This window comes from Grampus griseus (genome assembly GCF_964374135.1).
Source record: "Grampus griseus genome assembly, chromosome: 1".
In the NCBI taxonomy this organism is placed as follows: domain Eukaryota; kingdom Metazoa; phylum Chordata; class Mammalia; order Artiodactyla; family Delphinidae; genus Grampus; species Grampus griseus.
In genome coordinates, this window is record NC_139017.1 from 128,165,110 (window position 1) to 128,193,047 (window position 27,938).

Below are 27,938 nucleotides of genomic sequence, written 5' to 3' on the forward strand. Positions count from 1 at the left end.
AAATGTTTACAGGGCCCACGTACTTAAGAATGGATAAGATCCAGATATAAGACTGGTGATCCCTTATCTCAAGTCCACTTGCTTATATTTACTATAATGGCATTATTAGTGCATATGATTGTGGCCAGTTCATGGGCATAAAGAGTTTGCTTTATAGGGAATTTCCTGGAGGTCCAGTGGTTAGGGCTCCGCACTTTCACTGCTGGGTTCAATCCCTCGTCGGAGAGCTAAGACCCCACAAGCTGCACAGTGCGGTCCATCCGCATCCCCCTCACCAAAAAAAAAAAAAAAAAAGTTGTTTGCTTTATAGGACAGTAAAATCTTACAATTTGGAAGGACTTCTCTCAACAATCTTGAGCCCATTTTTCCTTAACTTCAGTCATTACCATATCGATCATCTTCAAAACTTTGGTCACATTCCCTTAATATTTTCATTTTAATTAATGCGTTTTTTAAATTTAGGTATATTTATTTTAAAAAGAAACTTTATGTTGCTTCCATAAGAGAAAAAACAGTATCTCTTGACATAGACGATAACCTGTTTTTAGTAATTTCCTTACATTGCTTCTCAAGACTGGGAGTTCTTCGTTTCTGCATTTAACTCCAACATGGACTCCCTGAGATTCAAAATGGAGACTTTTTCGGAGGGATTGAAATATAAGAAAGAGGGACTGAAAATGTCCACACTAGGATACCACAATGGTTAAAAAATGCAGATTAAAGTATTTTATGAGAAACTGGAAAAAGGGCAGCTAAGGATTCCTACCCCAGTTCACAGCAGAAACTTACTATTAACTCTTCCCATCTTTGAATCTTCATTAAAAAGGTGAAAGAGCCTCAATTTTACAAAGTATTTGTGCTTAGCCAATGCCTAGAGAAGTGTCAGCTCAGTGTTCACTCCAAAAATTCCTACACACATTCTCTGGCAAGTGAGCTTCTTGTTTAGCCAAGAAGACTCAGTCTAAGAGAAGGATAGTTGTCGCTTGCCACTTTCAGCTGCGGACGGTTGTGATCAGATCTCTCTTTAAGAGGGAATCTGTTTTTTGTCATCTGTACATCTTCTGAATACTCAGCTTTATCATCAGAACTCTTCTGGTTTTACCAGATTCACCCCAAATGGCAGCTCTTGGCTCTGTCAACTACTCCTAGTAAGGAGAGAAGATTGCATTGCGGTTCCACAGTTTCCATTCTACATTCAACACAGAAGTCCAGCCTCTAAAGGAGGAACAGCCTCTCATACTCATCTGCTTACTCAGCATCGGTCCTGCTAGAAGTATAATTCAAGTCTCTTAGATGTTAAACTGAACTAAGTGAGAAATTCCTGGAGGGCAGAAACTACATTTTACGGTTTATTATATTCACTTAAAGGTAGACCACTAGTTTTTGCCAAATGGCTGGATGGACTGTATCTCAGACCTCAAGCCTTATCCTAGCATATTCAAAATGGAAACCACTGTCTTTATTCCAAAACATTTTTTTTTTTTTTTTTTTTTTTGCGGTACGCGGGCCTCTCACTGTTGGGGCCTCTCACTGTTGTGGCCTCTCCCGTTGCGGAGCACAGGCTCCAGACGCGCAGGCTCAGCAGCTGTGGCTCACGGGCCCAGTTGCTCCATGGCACGTGGGATCTTCCCAGATCAGGGCTCGAACCCGTGTCCCCTGCATTGGCAGGCAGACTCCCAACCACTGCGCCACCAGGGAAGCCCTATATATATATTTTTAAATTGAAATTATACTATACATGCTGCTTTGTGACCTACTTTATTACTTATCCACATATTTTATTAAATATTTTTCTTTTTTTTTTGCAGTACTAGGGCCTCTCACTGTTGTGGCCTCTCACTGTTGCGGCCTCTCACTGTTGCGGCCTCTCCCGTTGCGGAGCACAGGCTCCGGACGCGCAGGCTCAGCGGCCGTGGCTCACGGGCCCACCCGCTCCGCGGCATGTGGGATCTTCCTGGACCGGGGCACGAACCCGTGTCCCCTGCATCGGCAGGCGGACTCTCAACCACTGTGCCACCAGGGAAGCCCTACTCCAAAACATTCTGATGTAAGTCTTCCCAAACTTGAGATGTGTACAGTGTGTGTATGCATGTATGGCCATTTTCACAAGTCAGCAAATTCTCTTCTACAGCATGGCTGCATCTTATGTTATCACCTTTTTGAATGTGACATAATTTCCTTAACTAATCTCCTATTATTAGAAATTTAGGAATATATACAATATTCGCTATTCTAAATGGCACTACAATGACTCTGTTTACAAATTTATCTTTATAAACATGTCATTATTTCCTTGTGATATTCTTCCAAATGACCAGATCAAACAAGATGCACACTTAAAAAAAAATTGAAGTATAGCTGATTCACAATACTGTGTTAGTTTCAGGTGTACAGCAAAGTGCTTCAGATATATATCTTTTTTCTGATTCTTTTCCATTATAGGTTATTACAAGATATTGAATATAGTTCCCTGTGCTATACAGTAAATCCTTGTTGTTTATTTTATATATGGTAGTATCTGTTAATCCCATACTCCTAATTTATCTAACCCCCCACTTCCCCTTGGGTAACCATAGCTTTGTTTTCTATGTCTGTGACTCTGTTTCTGTTTTGTAAATAAATTCACTTGTACTGCATTTTAGATTATAGTGATATCATAGAATATTTGTCTTTTTCTGTCTGACTGACTTCACTTAGTATGATAATCTCTAGGTCTAGATGCACACTTCTGAAGTTCACAGAATCTCTGGTGATGCCACCCACCTGGTATAGTACTCTGCTTAGCGGAACCACGGCACCTCTCCGCTGTGTCACATTTTGCCCTAACTATTTATTATGTTCAGTATTTGGCCCCCACCCAATAATTTTTTAATTCTTGAGAGCAGAAATTACTCTCAAGTAGAAATTCCATCCTCTTACTCATCCCCATATCCAAACCATTCCAGATCCCAATAAATAGTAATCAAACACAATTGCGAGGTACTGGGATGAAAATGGATGAGGTGTAATCCCTGCCCAGAACAGCAGGGGAGGCAGACCTACCAACAACTACATGTGAAACATTCAGCTCTACACTATAATAGAGATGGAGGAAACTTACTATGGGAACAAAGATGAGGGAGCAGTGAATTCCTCCAGGGCAAAGGTAAACAAGGAGAGGGGAAAAAAAGAGGTAACCGGAAGCTATGGAGCGAGGCAAATTATTGAATTACTTCTTGAAACATGAATAGAAATTCACGAAGGGGGAAAATAATGGGGAGGTGACATACTAGGTAGATTTACAAGTAGACGCCAGTCAATTCAAGCTTTTTGTTTCATCTAGAGTAGTTCCACCTAGGAATTTCATGAAGATCTCCCATCTTCTGAGGCAACTTCTGCACTACTGACATTCTGAGCCAGATAATTCTTTGTTTTGCAGGGCTGTCCTGTGCATTATAGGATGTTTGCAGCACCCCTGGCCTCTCCTCACTACATGTCAGTAGCAACGGTCCCCACCTTCCAATTGTGACAACTGAAAATGTTTCCAGACATTGCCAAATATCCCTGGGGATGAAGGGGAATGGAAATCACCCTGGTTGAGAACCAGTGTTTTAAGCGTAATTCTAGCTCTAAGGACTTCTCCCTTATTATACTATCTTTTCTTTCAGCCAGGAAATGGTTTTTTCTTTGGTTCGAAGCCCTACTGGACGCTTATTTTATTTTTAGGTTAGAGACAAACTGTCAAAAACGTTAAGCTACTGATGCCCCAACTATAAAAATGATCAGTAACGAAAAATGAAATGTTCACTATGATAGGAAAGTATGTGTATCATGGCTGATATTTGTTCAGAACATTACAATTTGCAAAATACTTTCATAATTGATTTTACTGAATGCTCACAACATCCTGTGAAGTATCCATCGTTGATCCCGTTCTAGGGATGAAGACAGGCTGGGTCAAAGACATCAAATATCTGAGACCACCTGAGTATTAAGTCCTGGAGCTAAGATTCATATCCGGACAGTCTCATTCCAAATTGTATACACTTTGCATTTAGTTTAGCAAAAAACTAATATGAGCTTCTCTAGGTTGCAGACAGGCTAAGCCAGAGAGAAAGACTCATCTTAATATCACACAGATGGAGAAATAAAATGACTTGAGGATGCTCTGTTACCTACCTAGCCCACCAAGAAGCTGTAATAAGCAAACACTTCTTTGTGGAAGCAAAGCATCACTTAACTACCAAAAAACTATGTTGTCTCCATCCTTTGCATAGCTTCAAGAGCATTTATTATGCAAAAAGAAGAGTGATACATACTAAATATGCTAACATTTACACTCATAATTTTTAAAGTATGTTAACTTATTTTAGTCATTCTATTGTAAACAGCCAATTCTAAATTGGTATAATAGAGATTATTATCCACTGATAGAAAACTGTGCATACAAATAAACATTAAGTAACTAGATTATGGTCACACAGATAATTAGAGACTAAATCAAAATTAAGTTCTTTGTACCTCTAGATAAGTGTTCTTTCCCCTCCAAGCAGTTTCCAGCATCACATGGCCCTATACACCTCCAGATATAAATATCACTATGCCAATAAATAAAAATATCCTCAACCATTCTGTTTCAATATTATCTGAAGCCACATCTACCTTGGTAGTTTTAAAAACACTATAAAGTATGAAGTGGGAGTTTTTTCTACTCTTGTATCAAAGATAAAAAGCATTCCCTTAAATCAGGCAAATTAGCAGAATCAGTGAAACTGTCTTATTCATGACGCATTAGTTAACACATGAAAAAAATGTTTGCAATTTTCTAGACTTAGTCAACTCTGTACTCAAACAATGCTTGATCTTCTGAACCTGGATTGCAGCCTGACAAAAAGGCAAGCGGGGAAGGTCCATGAGTTTCCTGGATATAGTCGTACTTCTTTAAGAATTACTTGTCTATGTTAAGGTAAAGAGCTAATTTAAGACAGGAATACATTTTGCAATAAACAAACAGGTGTCTTAAATATGCATGGAAAGCCATTCAATTCCTGGTTTAAACAACAACAAAAAATTCCAAGTCTTACTCCATCATAGAAGGTGGGATAGTACAGCAGTCTTGAATCGCAGTTAGAGGAGAGGTCAGGTGAGCCGTGTAGGATGCTTCTACAACTTGCTTGTTCCGGTTGACCACATCCAAGTAACGGTTGAACTTCTCTCGGATTTTTTTGGCTAGCTGTAGGATGAGAGTAAGCAAAATAAATAGAAAGACCAGGACAATAACCCATTGTACTTTTTCCTGTAAGTTCATCAATTTGTGTCACAAGCTGCCTGCAGTAAACTTCAGGTAAGATAAACACACACCCAAGTCTTATTTCGTTGTGTAAACTGAAATAAAAATTGCAAAATGCCCAAAAGGCACAGAAGAATACTTCAACAGCAGTAAAATAATAACTTCTATCTTACAATAGATTATAATACATTAAGAACTACCCGTGTGCTCAAATTCAGATAGAATAATGCTGATCCGTAAAATGCCTTGCTGGAGAAAACGAAGTCTGTTGATATTATTGTCAGCATGACAGTGGGTATTAGGAGTTACAGAGCAACAATGGTGATTGGAAGAAAAAATGCCACTATTCATGGTTCTCGATTCCCACAGATTTTTCAGGAGGAAAACACTTGAAGGAAGGGAAATGATATTCAGTATCTTCTGCTACACAACTCCAGGGGCCGCCATTCACAGCCTTCCATGTGAATGGCAAAGCCCTGAAGTTGTGCAATGCAGACATCCATACAAAACAAAATACATTGTTAGAAATAGATCTGTGTTTGGTCTGTTACACCTTCAACACGGACAAATGTCTTTCTTAACTGCTGTGAACAGAACACTTCATCATAATACACTTTCATATGGGGATAGCAAAAGCAAATTGCTAAGCATACTGCTTTTTTCTCCATTGTTCCCACCAAATATCACAGCTTAATTAGAGATCTCTAAGGAAAACTGTGTTGTTTTTCTTCCCCTTAAACAAAATGTTACCCAAATGCAGTGACTGATAGAATTATTGCTAATTGGTTTTGTAGAGCTATTCATTATCTGCACACTAGAGGAGAACTAATCATCTCCTTTAGGTCATGCATCTCGCACAATCCAACAGCTTGGAGGCTGAGAACATGGAACCAAATCAGAATATCTTCGTTTGTTATTTTCAAGCCGATTTTCAAATCTGCTTCAAATTTCCCACCTACAAGTGTCTTTCTTCATTGCCCTTGGGAACAAACGTTCTGTAACAGGATAAAGATAAGGTGTGCTTGAAAGGACTGAAATTCCAAATAACATCTTCACAAATTCACTTCTAAAATGAAAAGGGAAATTGCAAACATTTCTTTCCCTCACACATATCCAAACACACAGACACTTGAGAAATACCCCAGTGTTTCTTCTACACATTTGGAGAATTCTAACTTAAAGCCAGATCTAGCTCATCATGATATTCTTTTTTTTTTTAATTGGAGTATAATTGCTTTACGATGTTGTGTTAGTTTCTGCTGTACAGTGAAGTGAATCAGCCATATGTATGTGTATATCCCCTCCCTCTTGGACCTCCCCACCCCCCATCCCACACATCTAAGTCATCACAGAGGACTGAGCTGAGCTCCCTGAGCTATACAGCAGGTTCCCACTAGCTATCTATTTTACACATGATAGTGTATTTATGTCAAACCTAATCTCTCAGTTCATCTCAGCCTCCCCTTCCCCCCACGTCCACACATCTGTTCTCTACATCTGCATCTCTATTCCTGCCCTGGAAATAGGTTCATCTGTACTATTTTTCTAGATTCCACATACATGCATTAACATGTGATATTTTTCTCTTTCTGACTTACTTCACTCTGTATGACAGACTCTAGGTCCATCCACGTCTCTACAAACGACCCCATTTTGTTCCTTTTTATGGCTGAGTAATATTCCATTGTATATATGTGCCACATCTTCTTTATCCCTTCATCTGTTGATGGACATTTAGGTTGTTTCCATGACCTTGCTATTGTAAATAGTGCTGCAATGAACATTGAGTTACATGTTCCTTTTTGAATTATAGTTTTCTCAGGGTATATTCCCAGTAGTGGGATTGCTGGGTCATATGGTAGTTCTATTTTTAGTTGTTTAAGAAACCTCCATACTGTTCTACACAGTGGCTGTATCAATTTACATTCCCACCAACAGTGCAAGAGGGTTCCCTTTTCTCCACACCCTCTCCAGCATTTGTTGTCTGTAGATTTTCTGATGATGCCCATTCTAACTAGTGTGAGGTGATACCTCATTGTAGTTTTGATCTGCATTTCTCTAATAATTAGTGATGCTGAGCATCTTTTCATGTGCCTCTTGGCCATCTGTATGTCTTTGGTGAAATGTCTATTTAGGTCTTCCACCTATTTTTTGATTGGGTTGTTTGGTTTTTTGATATTGAGCTGCATGAGCTGTTCGTATATTTTGGAGATTAATCCTTTGTCTGTCGTTTCGTTTGCAAATATTTTCTCCTATTCTGAGGGCTGTCAGATCCAGTTCATCGTGATATTCTAATTTGCCTCACTGCCTATTTTTTAATGGGCTAAGAATGGCTCTTACATTTTTAAATGTAATTTTTTAAAAGGTATTTTGTGATATTTAATAACTATATGAAATTTGAATTTCAGTGTTCATAAGTAAAGTTTTATTGAAACAGTCATTTGTTTACATATTGTTTCTGGCTGCTTTCATTATGCAATTGCAGAGTGAAGTAGTTGGAATAGAGATTGTATGGCTTGCTTTGCTATAGGCAGAAGTCAGAAGCCCTAACATGTCCAAGATTGAGCCATAACTCCAGTAATTTTATAAAAATCTGTGCCCCATTTAGAAGTGGGGGTCCCTCTACTCCCACTGCTTGAATCTGGGTAGGCTTTTGATGGCTTCTACCAGTAGCATAGAGAAAGTGACACTATGTAACTTGCAAGGCTAGGTCATAAAGGGGCATGCAGCTTCCGCCTGTCTCTCTTGGAATGCTCTCAACTACCATGCTGTAAGAAGTCCAAGACACATGGAGAGGGCACAGTCAAGTGCTTGGTTGGCAGCCCTAGGTGAGCAAGTCTTCATCCCAGTCCTTGCTCCGGATATGAGTCAAGAAGCCTTTGGATAATTCCAGCCCCCAGGCTTCACTGATGGAACCCCAGACATTACGGAACAGAGGTGCCATCCTTGCAATGCCTGAACCACAGAATCCGTAGGCATAAAGAAACAGTTGTTTATGTCACTAAGGTTGGGATGCTTTCTAATGCAGCAACAAGTAACCGGAACACCCAGGATAGGTGGAATTCCATCCTAAGATAAACATGTTGAAGCTAAGCTAAACAGAGCTGCTCAGACAGAAGCACTGCAACTAAATCATCAGAATTATCGAGACTGTAGCCTGTGAATTATAAACCTGTTGCAATGAGGTTTCAGGGTTCTTCAGAAAATCATAACAGCTGCCATACAGTGGTACCATATGCTAGGCACAAGGACCCTACAATGGAGGTACTGTCACCTTATATCAATGAGCCACAAAATAAAAGGACCCACTCACTCATTCAGAACTCACAACTGTCTTGCCTATAAAACCTGTGTGTTCACTTGCTCAGCTGTGGTGCCCCAGACAAACCTAACTTAAGAGAAGCTGCAACATGATCAGCCATGGCACAGAGTGGGCTGGCCGTGGAACTAAGTGTTCCTTGGGTTGCAGAACCCAAGGGGGGGTGGTTACTGGCTGATGGGAGATTGGCCCTGCCCGGGGGTTGGGGAGCAGGGGGTGGTATCTGCCTTTGGCCTCCTGGTTAGGGTGAGTCTCACGCTTCATTCTTCATAGGCGGAGGCACTAACTTGCACGCAGAGCCCAGACACGCAAGGCAATGAACAAAAGGTCTCAGAAGCAAGCTCTCTCCACTAGGATTCGCACCTCTTGGTCAGAAACCCGTGTTTCATACTGCGACACCCTATCTTGTTTATTTAAAACAAATAATTGCCAACATCTGTTGAGGGCTAACTATGTGTAGGGCACTATTCTGAGCACCTCACAAGCATATATCAATTTAATCCTTCAAAGAACCCTATAAAGTACACATCTCCATCTTCTAGAAGTGGTTGCTGAAGGTTAAATAACCTGCTCAAGGTCACAAAGCCAGTAAGTAGTAAAGCTGGGATCTAAAGCCAATAGCATTCTGCTTTAGGAACAAAGCTCCGGGCTTTATGCAACACTGCTTCACTCTGTAAACACACAGACCAGCAACCTCCCTCGCCATTTCTTTTCAAACCCGTTTGAGCAACTGCTGTGAAATTCTCGGCAGGATACCATAAGCAATACACAGCCTCATTACTTTATAATAAGAATTAGATTTTTAATAGTTTACATTTCATTTAAAATGCTTCATAATTCCTATGAAAATCAAAAAATTGAAGAAGTTTAGAACTGCTAAATTCTATCGCCAATATGAAAAAGGGATCGGGCCGAATTTGAAATAATGTATCCTCCAAAACAATGCCTATCTGTTACCTGACTACTGTGGTATCAGTTCCATTGAACTAACTTAAACTGTTCTGATTACTCCACGGTGTTCCAGTTTGTTCATAACCTGGAAGGAGAACAGAATGAATGTACCATTCCTATCCTGCAGGAAGTGAACTTCAGAATCCAGTATTTTCCTCTGGGTTTTCATCTGAGTTAATTCATGTCATCACAGAGTAGTAAGATGAAATTGTAATTCCTATTTTATGTGTGAAAAAACAGAGGCATGTGGAGCTTGAGGGTCTCTGGATTCCCAGGGGGTGCCTGGCCTCCTGTGACCCCACTGCCTGAGATGACCCACCCTGTGCCCTTTGGACAAGGACGGCGACAGTCACTCACAGTAGAAACCTCACACTCCACCGTGGGGCAGATTTTCCCTTTCGAAAAGCAATCTCTTTCAGCATGCCAACCAAATCCAGGTTGCTGGGCAAGCATAACAATCTATTAGAGTAAAGATAGCCCACAGAAAGATTAAATCCTGAACGTATCTGTTAAATGCGAGAGAACTGGCTACCAAGGCGGAAACTTCCAAGAGGCCAGACAGATTCTGCGTGCGTATCCTGCCATGATCCCTGCAGACAGGCGAAAACAAAGGACATTCTCAGCAAAAAGCTACAGGTGGACCCACAATCCTCCTCACTGTAATTAAAAACATTTTTCTTTCCATGGCTTAGCTTTCATCTTTTATCCTTCTTTATCCTCTCCCCTTCATCCCCTAAGGGGTTCCTGAATGCTGATGAGATGACGGGACTGAAACCATCTTGTCATCTTTTGGGTCAATTCTTCGGCTAGCCAGCATCCAGCCACGGGTCAAATGATGAGTAGGTAGCGCGCCGGTCCCCATGGGAACAGATTCTAATTTGTCATCATCTCCAGTGACAACGTTTCATCACAACATCAATGAATTTCTTTCTTGCTGAATTTCACTTCCCTTAATTTTCCCATAGACATTTCTGTCATTTGCATACTTCCCCAGAGGGCCCCCCACCTTTTTTTAAAAGCTCTTTTTACCTTAGCTTTACTTGAAGAGTGGAGATGGGGTGGGCACACAGTTAGAACAAGGTAAAAGAAAACAAAAATGCAAAGGCATAGTACAAACTTTATTTATGCCTCTTTCCTAAAAGGAAGAGCCAGAAGGAGTTTTGAATGTTAGGGAAAGCTTTATTTAAAATACGTAACAATGATGCTGACAGGCACAGACAGGAAAGGTACCCTAGGGAACTGAAGATTCATAGCAGAATTCCTATTGAATGTAGAAGAGTTTAACATTTGACATTCAGAAACCTCTGTGCCATGGTAAGAATTTAATAGCTGATCCCCCTTTCCTTCGGCTCCAGCCTTATTTACTCAAGAAAATAAACCTTTCGTTTTCCAGCAAGTTTCAGGATTTGGTTATTTAAATGTCCGTGACATAGACATAATTTTAAGTATACTCAAGCACAAGGATTTAACATCTCTGAACATCACGCCATTGCTTTCCAGAGTTCAAGGAAGAAACCTCCTCATTGTTCCATGTTGTACACTGTTTATAGGATATAAGAAACACCCTACCCTTGCTATTATTTTTATTAGTAACAGTTGTAATATTCCAGACAGCTCTCCCAATTATTAGCTGGGAATCTAGGCCAGTTCTTTGACTTCCCTTAGCCTTGGTGTCCTCATGAGTAGAACAGGACAACATAGTTTCAAGGGCTTCTTGTTATGTTCAAATGAAACAATGAGTATATAAAGCCCAGGATGAGTACAAGGGATTATTCTCATTGTTATACCCCAGTCTCTGGACTAGGGAGAGAGCATATGGTGGTGATAAGGAATTAATGTGGGGCTTAAATTTCCCAGTAATAGAGCCGTAAGTAACGGGAGAGGGACTACCTGCGTGTTAACCATTTTACTCACTCATTTAGCTCATATCCTCATGCTTAATCCTCCACAGGAAACCTGGCACACAGTCTGGAGGGGAAAAAGCATTTTTTCCCTTAAAAATTAACAGCAAAATGGCACAAAGAGCTTAAGCTTTGAAGTCAAAGAAATTTGAGTTAAGTCAAGCTCTGTCACTTACTCAGTAAATGGAACCAAGTAAATGATTTCTCTAACCCTCAACTTAATTACCTCTAAACTGGAGATAACAATAGCTGCTCCATGATATTGTTTGAGAACTAAGAGGGATAGTGCTCATAAAGTGTCTAGCAGAGTGTCTAACAGATTGTATGTGCCAAATAAATGGTAGTGACTTGTTTTACTCTTGTTGTTCTTACTACTATTATTGTCATTGTTGTGATTATTTGGGGGACGTTATGTACTGACTCAGGTTCTGTGAGTGGAGAATCCCAAAGAGCGTAGGAAGAGTCAGGAGGGTTGTGTGAACACAGGGCTAGGACCTTACCAGGGCTGTGGGTGCCTCTTCCACAGCACTGTGTCATGTAGGTTACATAGTTAACAGTCGTAGGTAGTTTGGGACTCTTCTGGGATCCTCTTTTTCTAAACGTAAGGATCTAATAAGACTTTACTCCTGTGTCACACTTTGCGATTTTCAAAGCATTTTTACCTGCCTCGTCTCATGTGTGCCTTCCAACAGCCCTGGGAGCTAGGCAGAGCAGACATTCCCTGCCCCTTCTCTACAATCAGGAAATCAAGGCTCAGTTGCGCGCCCAAGCTCATGCTGAGTAAGTGCAGAAAACAAAGAGACCATTGCTTCTAATCCCCAGCTCCACTCTCTTTCTGCTACAAGCTCCTCCAAATTGCAGAAAAGTGTGAACTCTCCCAGATCAAATGATCTAAGTTCTACTCATTCTTCCAGTCCCAGCCCCGCTTTTACCTCTTTGAAGCCTTCTCAGGACCTTCTTTCCCCAAATTACCTAGGACTCTGCATCTGTGCCACTCATTGTTGGTCTTTCCTCATTTAAAGATTCCATTTCCCCCAAGAAACTAATAACATAACAGTAATTAGCATTTATCCACTGCTTACTATGTGCCAGGCACTTTGAAAGTGCAACTTTATGTGATGCCTTTTTTTTTAATGCTTACAATGCTTGGTAATTGCTATATGCTATTCTTATAGATAGTTCCGATAGGTTAACCTACCCAAGTCAATCAGCTAATAAAAATAATTAGATCGAACCCATGCTCTTGAACCACTGCACTATGCATTTTTCTTTCATGTATACCTAGCATTGAGAAGAGACTTTAAAGGTTCCTTACTGTATTCATTTCCTCTCAATCTACCATTACTTGCCATGTTGGAAAAACCTGCTTTCCGTTCAAAAAAGGGCAGATAACTTAGAATATTGCTCATATCCGGTTCAAGCCCATCAGAAACTCTGGGCCTGTCCAGTTCCCTATCTTCATCTGCTTCCTGGATAATACAAGCTGCTCTGAAGTAAGTCTTGCTGAGTAAAGAGGACAAGTTCAGAGAAGGTACCCTGATGGCAACTGGCCATAGCTGTGATGTGGCTGTCGATCCACTCTGAGCTCAGGTCTCAGGGTGGAAGAGCCTGGGCCTGGCAGGCAATGATACAGGACAAGACAGATGAAGACCCGGAGATGGGGTGGGGCCTGTCTGAATTTCTAATGGCCCGCGGAGGCTTCAGGGCTGTCTGACGGATGTGTGGGAATAGCACATCCAGTGGAGAAGTGGGGCAGCCGCTGACAGACGAACTGCAGGTGGACCAGGAAGATTTATGTGCAAGGCTGTCTGGGCTCCAGGGTCACATACCCTGATCCCGGGAGAGGTGGGCCCCTGTGGCTGAGCTGGGGAGGCGTGCAATGGAAAAAACAGGAGGCAAGTGCTGACATGCCAGAGAACCGAAGGAGGCTGAGCCCTGGGAATCGGTTGAGAGTGGCAGCTTCTCTCTTTAAGCAAAACACAGGTTTGCTTTAAAGATTGTAATGGGGTTTGGTTTGGGCAGCAGTTTGTGCTAGATATTCCAGGAGAGTCACGGAAACACATAGCCGAGCCTCCTGAAAGCCAAGGTTATCAACTCAAGGGCTCAATGGGCTCTTACCCTGTTTTTCACCCCACTCTACCCTTAACAACCAGATCATAACAAAAGAAACAAAAGGAAGGGCAGGCTTCAACCCACTTCTCCCCACTTCACTGTAACAGGAGCCCTGGGCTGAGGTTCCTTTAAACCAAAATAAGCAAGTGCTCAGGACTTGAAAGTTTACAGCCTGTTCCTTCGCAAGGAAAAAGCAGTTGAACCTAATCTTCACCTTCGAAAGACTCAAGAGGCTGAGAACTGGGGCAGGGGGTAGGAGCACGGGCCACAGCATATAGGAAAAGCGAACATTTTACATTACAACTTTTGAGATAAGTTTTCCTAGTTTATGAATCAGGGAGGAAAGGAGTTAAAATATACTGGAACTTAGGAATTCTCTGGTGGCCCATGAGGGATACAGAGAAAAGGAAAGGAAACCCAGTCCCATTACTCTTACCATGTAAAACTCTCATTTAGAGTATAAGCATCTGTGCATAACTTATAAACACCAAGTATAACTTAGAAGCATTCTAAGTAACAGGGTGGGGTGGGGGATGAATTAGAGGCACTGGGGTCAGCTGGGAGGGCTCTGGGAGCCTGCAGTTTCACTCTAGCCCACACTACTTTCCCCACAGCAAATGCAGGTAACACCTCTTATCTACACCCAACCTCGCAACCTGGCCCAGAGCCGGGCACGCTGCAGGGACTTGGGAAACATTTTTTGTATAAATGAAGGACGAAATGTGACCTAGCCTCCAGTAGGAGGCCAACTGACCAGAGCGTTTTAGGGTTCTTCACGGGCCCTCTGAGAGCACAAGGGTCAAATACTTGCCAGCAGGTGTCAATAAGTGGAAAGAAGAGACTGGCAAGGAAACAAAACTCTGCCACTAAACATTTCCTAATCTTCACCTGGCCAAGAACTCATTAAATCCAATTCTTGGGAAGACAATCTTAAGACACAATGAAAAAAAAGCTAGATGTTTCCATTTCCTCTTTCTTAATAATAAGTTAACGCAACTTACCTTTCCAATGGAATAGAACATCGTGTCATTTTAGGACTTCCTTGCACTTCTAACAGCAGCAGGGCTTAATTACAGTTAGTCTAAGGTCTCCTACTCCCCCGTTATAAAAATATAAGTCAGTGTAAGACAGCCTAAGGCACATCATATCCCATTTTTTGAGCAACAGATTTTCACAATGTAGACTCCCTTTAAAACTAAGGAAAAATAATAGTACAAGGGAAAGCATCTTATAAACATTTGATTTCTTCAGTTGTTGAAGCCTGGCCTTGAGTATCCACAATCATTCGAGTCTTCAGTATGGCCTATCTTAGGAGGTAGGGGCACTCTCTCCCCTGGTCCTACATTCACACAATAAAACCAGCTTGTAATATACTTATCTCAGTAGATAGAAAAGCCACTTCTTGGCTTTAGTTTCAAGATACTTGAGTAGTGACAAATCAGCCCCTGAGATCTAGGGGCCTTTATGATGCAGGCCTGAAGCTTGAAGTACTAATACAGAGATAAAGTTTCTGGTTTCTGCTTTTTCATAACTAGGAAAAACAGCAACACTCACATAGACCACTTAGATGAGGTGCAAATGCTGTATGCTAGCAGGAAATGCACTGCTATTAAGACTCGCTAGAAATAACAACACAAAGTAACGTTTCCCATGTGGGTTCCACACCAGAGGAATGAGGGTATTTGCCTCAACCATAACAATTTTATTATATCCTTCTCTGAACTGTTCTGTGTGTTCCCTTGCCAAGCTGCATCTGATACCATTCTCTAACTGACAGTTGGATTTAGGAAGGTCTTCTTATCCCCTATCTGACGACAGGGAGGATGGCGAACACAAGAGCCAGGGTATGCGTGCTCTTCATTGGCTGTTGGCTTCCACAGGACTCACGCTCACACCTTCCCCTAGAGGGTGGTGCACGACATGAGTGTCAGCGGATGTGACAGTGACACTTCTCGATGACTTTGCAGAAAAGCCAGCATGCTCTTTGCAGCATATAAAAGGACTAAAGGCGGCTTAAGTAACAACCAGTGAGAACGCCCATGAGCAGCTATTTCAACATGATCTCTACCTGCCCAGAATCTTCTAATATTATAAATAAAGTTGTAGTTCTTGGTAAGCTTCCAATTTTATCATACCACATGTTATTTCATGGAACCAGATTTTCAAAGCATTCGGCCAATTCAGTGTTCTTGATATGAGCAGCAATTAATTCCTTTGCATCATTGCCACAAGTATTTCCTATTGCGTGAAGGAATATATTAGGGGTAAGTTGGTCCCTGCTCTTAAGTTGCTCGCTAGGTTTTAGAATACACTCTTGAGCTTCTGTTTATGCATTCCACCAGTGCAGATGATCTGAGCTTTTTTTTTTTTTTTTTTAGTAGAAGCAGCAGTTTCAGGTGGAGGATGGAGTTGGGGGGCAGAGGGGGGATCTGAAGAAATCTTGGCCGCTACCTTCTCACCAGCATTTCCTGATACTATCCAACCTCAGGATACTAAAAATGTGTGTAAAAGGGGCTTAATTTTTTCCATTTTTAGTGGAATGTTCACTTCTCATGATGAAGTCTTCCTGGTTTTAGAATGAGGACTTAGACTCAACCTATCCCCTTCTACTTAAATAAAGCTTTGAGTGTTCAAGTCAAAAGCCCAGGCTTGTACTTTTCAAGGGTCTGCGTCACTGAAAGAAGGTATTTGCGCACATGTGGATGGCAGAGATATCTGAAGAGCTGAAGCTCCAGCTGGAGCACGGAGAGATGCACATCGTGGCAGGAGCTTGCATGTCTTCTCCCCGCTTGCCCCAAAGGCCTTGCCAGCCCCTCTCCGGGCTGCAGCCTATTCTCTCCAGCTGTGCCTGCCTGCAATAGCCCCTCCTCCCGTGCCTCTGCTGATGGAGAAACGGTACCAGCCCCTTCATGTGTTCCTCCCCAAAGGGTGGGAACACCAAGTGTGGGAATTAAGGGAATGAGGAAATGGGCTACTCTGGGTTGTTGTCAAAACAACAACACAAAAAGCCTGTAGCCGTAATTTTCAAGCCCTAAATAGTGTGTGATGGTGGTGGTGGGAGATACAGAGAATTCCATTTTTCTATAATTGGTATATGTGTGCATATGCAAATGTAAAAATGAACACTGTGCTGTAAACATATGCACAGAGTACTTACACACAGTGCAATAGATACATAGTACATTATAACAAAATGTGTGAGTATACAGGAGGGGTGTGTGTATGTGAGACAGAGTGAGAGAGTGAGAGAGCGAACAGGCGAGCAGGATTATCTCAGCTTATCTCAACACCAGGCATACATTGGCTAATGTACAGTATGTACCCCTGAAGTCAGCTGGTCTATATTTAGTACAGGAATTAAAGCTTTCATGCATGCATTCACACATATTTTCACTTCCAAATATATACAAGGATTCAGAGCATATGCTGCATATATACTTTCCTGAAAATATAAGCAAGATAGTTAAATACTTCAAATTCCAAATTGCCATTTCTTAAACAGTGAGGTGGTAGTTATCAGGCTGCTTTCTCTCTCCTGGCCCACCTTGGTTTTGGGTTTTTTTTTTCCCCTCTAAGAAGCTGGCTGAGCAGTTCCTCAAATATCCCTGATTACTGTTAAATGCTTCATACTGGGAGAGAACCTGGGAATTCTGAGGTAGCTAAAGGTTTGTTACCTTCTCTGTGGAAACTGCATGAACAAACGCTGTACCAACCACAATTCTACAGTAAGAATTTCAAAGAGTTATCAACTTCTACTCATGAGCAACACAAAGGAAGCCCACTACGTTATACTTAAACCCTATGGACTAGCCCAACAGCTGTAGATTTTTCACTCACTAATTAGTTAAAAGTTCCTCTTTTGGGGATACTATTTACCCCCCCCAATCCCAACAAAACAAAAAAAAATCAATAGCCCCATAGAAGTTCCACAATGACACAAATTAGAACCAACTGACTTAGGTATGGTAATAATGGAATAATGATGAACTGTGAAAAAGACAAAGGAGTCTGCTCTTTAAATAAATCAAGGACTGCATTTATTTTTATATCTTGTTTATATTCCTGCAGGATAATCCATTAGCAACAGAATGCTCTTCCTCGTAAGACACAAGTTATATCCTTGTGATTTATTAGAGCTAAAAGGCAGACGGCACCTCCACCATTGTTTGGCCCATGTCAACTGAGTATTTAAACTCCATCTTTTTCTCATTTACCAGCTGAGTTTTCATCAGGGTACTTAACAATGTTTAGACATATTTATCTTACTTTGGTTAATGTGTAATACTCTCGGGAGAAAATAAACCACCTTCCTCTTAAAAATTGAAAACATATAAAAGGATTGGCAATGGAAGAAGTATGAAAAGCAACATAGCGTAGTGATTAAGAACATGGATTTTACAGTTAAAATTCTGGTCCTATCACCTAATTCAAGAATGATTTGGGGCACCATTACTTAATAGCTTTGAGTCTCAATTTCTTCAACTCTAAAACAGTGAGAGGAATTGTATTTGTATCACAGGGTTGTGGTAAAATTTTAATGAGATAACTCAGGTGAAGCAGCATTTGTTAAATGAACATGAACCATCATGTCAAATACACCACCTTTTCCAAAGTGCAACACAACCTAGGTACACACTAGGTCTTGCACCCATCTCCCACTTATTAGAATTCTAGAAAAACATACATAATTTGAATAGAACCAAAAATACTGCCACACTAGGTGAGATCCACAGTCCAGTTAGACCACCATTCTGCCTCGCATAAATGCCTAAAGAGGGCATTTCTCTCCTTTGGGCCATCACCTGCAAGAGATTAGCAAGTTATACCAAATACATGAACACATGTCTCCTGTGACTTAATTATGTCCTTGGGATAAGCTCTTTGTTCCTCTTCCTACAATGGCAAGTATACAGTAAGTCCTCAACAAATGTTTGCTGAATTCATCGACTGTCAGAATCTCCCCCTTAAAGAGCTCATACTCTAGTTTATCCATTCATTCCCCAATATCTATAAAGTATTACAGTGTGAGTTATGCTGACAAGGTCCCCACACTCAGGAGTTTCGGTTCCCTCAACTTTTATTTTTAGAAGAGGTAATAGATACTACAAATTTTCTTTCTGCTACAAAAACATTTATAGTATTTAATATTTTCTTACCTCTTCCAAAGTTTGAGGAATATCCTTTAACCACAATATTTTTGTACTTCTTTTAAAACCAATTCAAGTTCAACCTTGCATGACTTTTTTCTGGAAAGCAGCATGATGTAGCATAATGATTTGTAAATCTTTCCTTTTTTAAAGTGGTAGACCATTAAAAAACACAAAACTTCATACTAAACTTCAATATATCAAACAAGTAAAGTAAATTGCTGCAGGAGGGAATGGAGAGGAAAAACACAGAACCTGGGCCCTTATGTTCTGTACCAGTCTCTGCAGTATCTCCCTCATACCTTTGGAAACAAAATTTTGAAAATATATAGTAGAGCATTGAATCTAAATCCCTTGAATCCCAAATTGGCTTCTCTTAACCTTTCAGCTGGGTGACCTTATACAAGATATTTCTTTGGTTTGATTTTCCTTGTCAGTGAAACTTTTCCAGCTTTTTGTGAGGATTATGAATTCATGCAGTAAATAATTACTGAGTACCTACCATCTACTACATTGAGATACTTTTTCATGGTACTGAGGGTACATCAAGGACTGAAATGGACAAAAATCTCTATCCTCATAGAGCTTATATTCTATTTAAAAAGATACACAATTTAAAAAACGCATATGGAAGTCCTAGGTGATAAACTATAAGGAGATAAATAAAGCAAGAAAGAGGTAAGAAGCAAAGGTGGGTACAATTAATAACATTTATAAATGGGTGGTCAACGAGGGTCTCAGTGAGAGGTAACACTTAACTAACACTGCAAGGATGTCAGGAAACAAGCCATGTGGCTCTATGAGAAAAGATTTAAGGACAGTGCTTGATTAATAATACATATTCAATAAATGATGATTATTCTCATAGCCAAGATAATTTAAACAAAGCACAAAACTAGGATTAAAAATTTTGTCTCTGCCATTTAACTAGTACTCTGAGGCCTTGAACCACTTACAGTGACCCCTCTGAGACACGGTATTCTCAATGGAAAATGGGATAACAATACCTGCACTTTTTACAATGTCACTAAGCAGCTAAAAATGAGAAAATATACATGGAAACATTAAGGAAATAGATAAAGAACCACATAAATGTGACAACTATGGAATCCCCTCTCATACTATCTTTCCAAAATGACAGATGACCATTCCATCTTATTAACAAGGCATCCAATGATTTGATAGGTAGCCCAGGACGAAGATTTCTAAGATAAAAAATAACTTCTCTTTTGGAGACAGACCAAGAACACTAAGAACGGAAACAGACCTAGATTGATTTCCAATAAAGGAAACCTAAACACTAACCAGCTGAACTTGCTGGGTCTCTGGTTTGAAAGAACAGTCATCTGTTTGCTCTGGTCCTTGGTTGAGTCACTATAAATTCCCCATCTGGGTGGCTTCAATACACCTGAACTTTTCTTTTGCCTTCCTAGAGATTTAGTGCCTTTGGTTCACTCATTCAACAAACACTTAATAAATACTCACAATAAACACAGAGCCAAGAATAGATTTGGGTGAGGGGGTGAACTAAACCAGGACTCAGCCTCAACAAATCCCCTGCAGAAAGATGGGGGAAAGGTTGGGGGCAAAGAGAGAAAGGAATCCGTACTGCTTCCAGGATTCCTCTAGTTGGAACAAGTCTGAGCCTTGAACATATTTCAGTAGGTAATTGTAAACAAAATGAGAGCCTTCAGGGTACCACCCCACTACATTACACTTGGCAGGGCAACCCCCAAACAAGTCTAGATTCTGGAAATATGAATATTGAGGTACAAGAGTAACTCCAGTCATTTTTTTCAGCAAATATTTACTAAATACCTATCTAGTACCAGGCACAGGGAGCCAGAATTCAAAAGACAAAATTCCCAATTGCTCAGTTCTTCCACACCCCCTCTGTTTGTCTAACCACTGGCGCTTTTCCTTCTGTGGTCCAGTGCACAGTTCAACAACATAACCAAAATTTTCTAGAGTGGAGAGTTTCTGGTAGTAAGGATACAGAACTAAGACAAATGCAAAGCCAACATAAATCCTATGTCCAGTCTCACATTTCTCAACTGCCATGACTTTTATTTACAGCCCTCACAAGTCCCTGCCAGGGTCTTTCTGTTATCATCCTCTCTTGGAAATTCTCCTTCTAAAGTGTATAAATCTTTCCTTCTGGGCCTTACCTAAGAGGATTAAATAGCAGACTAAGAACAGCAATCTTCTCACTAGTGTACTCTTATATTCATACACTATCATCTTTTGTATTCAGAAAGCAGAATACAAAATACTGAAAGCCCACTCTGAGCCAACAATATAATCTTTTAAACAACCTTGCAAGACAGACCCTTATCCCCATTTTATAGATAAAATTGATGTAGACACTGAAAAGTTAAATATCATGCCAAAAATCAAACAAAAGAGTAAATGACAGAGTCCTCCCTGGAACTCAAGTTTTTCAAATCAAAAGATGAAGCTCTTATTCTCTATCCCAAGCTACAAGGGAGCTGTCAAAAAAAAGGGGGGGGGGAGAAAAGTTTTCTAACGTTTCTGGTCTTGTACCCATGGTTCTTGAGGTCCTTTCCAGCTTTAAAATTCTAAAACATCATGCTAATTAGGACTGATTATTTACATTTTAACACATAAAGTGCCACCTCTAAAACTAGTTTTCTATTCACAATCTCTTTGAAGAAAAAGCTCTTTAATGTTTTTTGTTTTTTGTTTTTTTTGCGGTACGCAGGCCTCTCACTGTTGTGTGGCCTCTGCCGTTGCGGAGCACAGGCTCCGGACATGCAGGCTCAGTGGCCATGGCTCACGGGCCTAGCCGCTCCGCGGCATGTGGGATCTTCCCAGACCGGGGCACGAACCCATGCCCCCTGCATCGGCAGGCGGACTCTCTACCACTGTGCCACCAGGGAAGCCCAGCTCTTTAATGCTTTTAGGCCACATGTAAATTGTTCTGCTACTGAGTATCTTTTCTTCTATGAATAAGAGGATATTATTTTGTGCAAAATCTATTTCTTGCTTTTCAGATGGATCATAATCTATTGCTTTGAACTGATCTGAATTCCTCATGACTGAGGCCTTGAGTTCATACTCAGATAAAAGAATAATTTAGAGTATTGGCACCTGCTCAGTATCAATTTCTTACAAAACCAATACGTTTCTCCTTTACTATGTCCCAGTGAATGTATTTGGTGGAATGAAACATTAAACTTTAAATCTTTCAGGCAGAATTGTCAGCGTCAAGTAACAACTCACAAAAATAATTAAGAAAAACTAGACTTGTACTATATTTTAAATGCTAGAGTGGTTTTTTGTTTTTTTTGCAGTACGCGGGCCTCTCACCGCTGTGGCCTCTCCCGCCGCGGAGCAATAGGCTCCGGACATGCAGACCCAGCGGCCATGGCCCACGGGCACAGCCGCTCCGCGGCATGTGGGATCCTCCCGGACAGGGGCACGAACCCATGTCCCCTGCATCGGCAGGCGGACTCTCAACCACTGTGCCACCAGGGAAGCCCATAAATGCTAGAGTGTTTTGAAATACCTTTGGGGGCAGAAAAATTCTTAGATTCTTATACTATACATGTATGGGGTAAGCTACATCTAAGGATAAACAACTGAGCTGAGATTTGAGCTGTTGACAAAGAGAAGCAGTTTGTGTCCAAGTTAACTGCCTGCTAAAACAAACAAAATCAACACTCCTCATAGGACTATAACAGAATCCAGAGTTTTTCCAATCTTCAGGACACAACCCCAATTTTTTGACATATAAAGAAAAAGTGTGGTCAATTCTCAAGAAAAAAAGACAATCACAGGGATTAACTTCAAATGTTTGTAGATGTTAGAATCAGGATTCTAAAACAGCTATTATAACTATGTTCAAGGATTCAAAGGAAAATATGCTTGCAATGAGTGGAAAGAGAAAGAGAAAAGTCTCAGCAGAGAAAAACAAAATCTATTAAAAAGAAACAAGTGAAAATCCTAGAACTTAAAAATACCTCTGAAAAATTTTAAGTATATTTGGAGAGGTCAACAGCAGAACAGAGATAATAGAACTGAAGTTAAAAATCAAGAAAAATTATCTAATCTGAAGGTCAGAAAGGGAAAAATTAAAAGAATAATAGAAGGAGGTATCATCTCAGGAACTTATAGTAAAATATCAAAAGATTTAGCACACGTATAATTGGAGTCCCAGAAGGCGCGCACAAAATGAAGTAGAAAAACTACTTGAAGAAACAGTGGTCAAAAGGTCCCCAGGGCTTCCCTGGTGGCACAGTGGTTGAGAGTCTGCCTGCTGATGCAGGGGACACCGGTTCGTGCCTCAGTCTGGGAAGATCCCACATGCCGCGGAGCAGCTAGGCCCATGAGCCATGGCCGCTGAGCCTGCGCGTCTGGAGCCTGTGCTCCGCAACGGGAGAAGCCACAATAGTGAGAGGCCCGCGTACTGCAAAAAAAAAAAAAAAAAAAAGGTCCCCAAATTTGATGAAAGATATGACTTACAGATTCAGAAAGCTCAACAAACACCAAGCAGGATAAATATGAAGACTGCTATCTCTAGGCAGCCATAGTCAAATTGCTGAAAACTAAAGATATATAGAGAAAAATCCTAAAAGCAGCCATGGGGTGGATGGAGGTGGGGGGATGACAACGCATACAGAGTAATAACAACTTAGGTTGACTTCTCATCAGAGACTATGGAGACCAGTACACAGTGGAACATTGCTAAAGTGCTAAAAGATTAAAAAAAACTGTCAATCCAGAATTCAATCTCAAGCAGAAACATCTTTTAAGAGAAAAGACAAAATAGTGACATTTTCTGAGTACAAAATATCATGAAACACTAACACAATTCGTCACCAGGAAATCTGTACTATAAGTAAATATTATAGGAACTCTTCAGGCTTAATATCAGTTGGTATCCTTAGAAATAAATGAAGAGCATCGGAAATGATAAATAGATGAGATTTATTTTTCTTTTCTTTTCCTTTGTTTATTAAATTCTTATGACAGTTTAAAGCCAAAGCAATAACACTCCCTTGTGCAGTCTATAATATTTGTAGATGTAATAATATGATGACTCTAGTATAAAGGATAGTAGTGGGAAAATGAACCTATAAGGTTGTGAGGGTTTTAGAGTATACATGAAGTGATAGATTTTTAAACTCCAAATAGACTGTAATAAATTAAGGATATATATTGTAATTTCTACAGCATACACTTAAAATATGTAAAGAAATATAGCTAAAAAGTAAAAGTCAAAAAATATTCAAAAATCCAAAATAAGGTAGGGAAGTAAAAAATAAAAAATGGAGAGGAAAATGGAAAAAAATAAAATAAAATAGTTTAGCTAAATCCAACAATCAAACTAAACATTAATTGACTAAATACTCCCCATTAAAAGACAGAAATTATCAGAATAGCTAAAAAAGAAGAAAGAAAGAAAAGAAAGAAAGAAAGAAAGAAAGAAAGAAAGAAAGAAAGAAAGAAAGAAAAAGAAAGAAAGAAAATCTCAACTATATTCTGTCTACAAGATACACACTTTTAGCAATAGAGACACTGAAAGTTAATGCTTGTGAAAAGACACACCATGCAAAAATAGGAAGCATATAAAGGTTGGAGTAACTATGTTAATATCAGGTAAAATAGACTTTAAGGAAAGAGCACTTTCACCAGAGATAAACAATCATATTTCAAAATGTCACAATTTATAACTTGTCAAGACCTAACAATCTTAAATGTGTACATGGCCCATAATGGAGCTTCTGAATACATAAGGTAACAATGCACAGAATTAAAGGGAAAAATATACAATTTCATCATTGTAGCTGAGGATATTAACACTCCTCTCTACAAATGATAAAATTAGACAAATTAAAAATCAGCCATAAAACAAATGATCTGAACTATCAACCAGCTTAACCTAATGGATATATAAAGAACGTAACAACCAACAACTGAAGAATACACATTCTTTTCAAGGTCACATGGTATATTCACCCAAGATAGATCCTATATACTGGGTCATAAAACCAATGTTTCAATAAATTAAGAAGGATTGAAAATCATACAGAGTCTGTTCTCTGACCACAATGGAATTAAATTAGAAATCAGTAACAATAAGATACCTAAGAAGACCCCAAATGTTTTGAAAGTGGATAACATACTTCAAAGTAATGCAAGGGTCAAAGAAGAAATCACAGGGGAAATTAGGAAATATTTAAAAACTGAATGATAATAAAAATATATGATATTCAACTTTGTGGGGTGTAACTAAAGCAGTTCTTAGAGGAAAGTTTATGGCTTTAAATTCTTCTATATGACAAAAAGAAAGGTGTAAAATCAATGAACTAAAGTTCCAATTTAAGAAGCAGGAAAAAGAGCAAAACTAACCTGAAATATAAGGAAGGAAATAACAAAAAGCATAAACCCATGAAATAGAAAACAAACAAACAAACAACCAAAAAGCTAAGTTCAAGTTTTAAAAAACTTGCTTATCACTAATTTGCTTCCCCATTCATTCTCTCTTTCTCTGTCACCTAGTTTATCCATTTTACTGATTTTTAAAAGAATCAGTATTTCATTTGATTGATTGTTCTCTATTGTTCTTCTAGCCTACAGATATTAAAAGGATAATAAAAATATTATGAATACTTTTATGCCAACAAATATGACAGCTGAGGTGAAACAGACAAATTTCTTGGAAAAAAAAATCAACTTACTAAAATTGACACAAAATAAGACAAAATCTGAAGAAAAACAAAAGGAAAAAGAAAAAAAAAGAAAACCCCAACCCCAGAAAACACCCAAACCTACAGCTATTAAAGAAACTGGACGATCAAAAGCCTGCCCTCAAAGAAAACTCCAGGTCCAGATGGTGCTCTGGTGAATTCTACCTAACATCAAAGGAAGGTGTAACACCAAACTTATAATCTTGAGGAATTTCCATACTAATTTTATAAAGTCAGTACCCTAAAACCAAAAAGTGATAAGTGAAAAAGGAAAAAGAAAGAGTAAAAAGAAAACCAGGGGTTTGGGGAGCAGCGTGGGCTGTAGTTATAAAAATGGTGGTCACCTCTTTCAGAAGGTGACACTTGAGGACAGACTTGAAGGAAGCGAAGGCTCATGGGGATATGTTGGAACAGAACCAGTGCAAAGGCCCTAAGGCAGGAACGTGCCAAGAAACAGCAAGGAGACAAGTGTGGTATCCTGCAGGCCCAAGTCCGAAAAGTATCAACATATGAAGGAAAAAGGAAGGGATCAACTGTTCAGTACTAATGTTAGTGAAATACAACAAGGACCCTGGATTTAGCAAAGTGAAGGTCACCAGTGACCTTGAAGAGAGCGGTGTTGTGGGACTGGTAAGGCCAGAGAAGGTTTTAGAGAGAATGGGAGAACTGGATCTAGTGAGTATAGACAGCTCTTGTGATGGGCTGTGCCTCAAAGGGGGAGAAAGAAACGGGGCAGTAGTTGGAGTGGGAGGTGGCGTCAAGAGAAGAGTTTTTTCTTGTGTGTTTAAGATGGAACAGCATGTTTACATGCTAATGGATGTGATTCTGAAGAAAGAAAACTGATACCACAGAAGAGAGAGGGAGACTGTTAGACGAATGCCCTTGGCCCAATGTCAGGTGCATCTCTCCTCTATGAGTATGCAGTTCTCCTACCAATTTTCCCATTTCAAAAGAATTCTGAAGTCTTCTAAAATCAGCCACTGCCAACAATCAATATTTTATGAAATACTGCAATTATTATGAAGATGATGCTTGCCATATCATTGAATAAATTGTTAACATAAATAATTACTAGAGCACTTGAAAAAAAAGCGCAAACTCTTGAAACATGTCCAAAGTAGCTTTGATTTTTTTAGTGATTCAATCAAGCGCCCCAAGAAGCTTTTCCTCCTTTTGTTTAGTTCTTCACTGCTTTGTCTTTTATGGACCACATTTTGATATCTTCTAGGGCACTTAATCAAAGATTTATTTTTCTTGATGCAGGTTCAATTTCACATAATGCCCTTATGTGCTCAAACAACTTAATTTCTTTAAGTATTCAAAACTGGAGTCTATGGGAGGTGATCCACTCAAGAATGTGTGCATGGGATATTTATTTTCCCGAGGCTGTTGCCATAGTTTTTTGGCAGCAAAATTACATAATGAACTAATTAAAAATTTAAAACACATTGTTAGGCAATTTAGAACCACATTCTGAAGGTTAATTTAAAAGAAATAATGAGAAAAAGCAAGGAAAAGTCTATATACCATAGAGAGTTGTGTGGTAAGAGTCAAGAATCACAAAATGTTTTTTATTAGTTTTAATTATATTGCTCCCCTAACCAGAAATATATTAACACGTTAGATTTACTGCCTAATTACATACTATGCATAAGTCAGATCCAACTCTCAATAAGGTTTGATAGTAAAGAGAGAGGGCAAGAACCCTTGGGGCTCTAGTTTCCATTACCCCAAAGGAGAAATGATGGATAGAAAATGCAAGTCAGTATTCCAGATACTACAAAACATACAAAAACAAGCATAAAGAAGTGGTTCCTTTCCAACTAAAGATCGTGAGCTATAATTAAGAGGACATAGGTCAATAATCTACTTTGAATAACTAATCTGTTTTTGGCTTATCAAACAAATCTTTAGAAGCAGTTGTAATTGTCCTTATAATTATTAAGAGGTTAGTGCCCTGGATGAAAGTGGAAACCACCTTTAGGGGCACTTAAGTCCCCAAACAAGGTGAGAGCCAGAAATGTGGGAAATAAGCCAGTGCCAGACCCTTCTTTTTACCCTGAGAATTGGGCATAATCTGGAGACCTTGAGTTTCCACTTTGATGATAGCACAGCACAACATGGATAAGAGAGAAACCTCAGGGCTTGGCCAAGGTGGGAAATCTGATGGGAGGTACTACATAAAACTATAACCCAAAGAGCTATGCTCTCAATACAATGAGGAAAACAGAAGGGACGGCTAGAAAATTAGAAAGACTCTACATATATCTGGAAATTTTAGAACATAGTTTTAAATAACTAATAGATCAAAGAAGAAATGATAAAATACACCTGAAACTAAACAATAAAAATAATACATATCATAGGTGGCCACTATTACCATACATATACAATACTTTTCTGGAGGCCAGTGTAGCAGGACACAGAAAAGAAATAAAAACTATAAGAATTAGAAAGAAAGAATCAAATCTATCTTATTTGCATATATGATCATTTACATAGAAAACCCAAAGGAATCTATAGGTA

At 39.6% G+C, this 27,938-nt stretch overlaps 1 protein-coding gene across 2 annotated transcripts in view; it reads right to left on the bottom strand.

The window, feature by feature from the left end:
- Positions 1–27,938, bottom strand: part of CACHD1 (cache domain containing 1) — a gene marked incomplete at its 5' end in the record, with an annotated part of 217,684 nt that overhangs the window by 99,420 nt on the left and 90,326 nt on the right. For both annotated transcript variants that reach the window (XM_082678734.1, XM_082678735.1), the window contains one exon: positions 5,064–5,212. In XM_082678734.1, the coding sequence (XP_082534860.1) occupies positions 5,064–5,212 (149 nt within the window). The remainder of the gene's footprint in view (positions 1–5,063; positions 5,213–27,938) is intronic.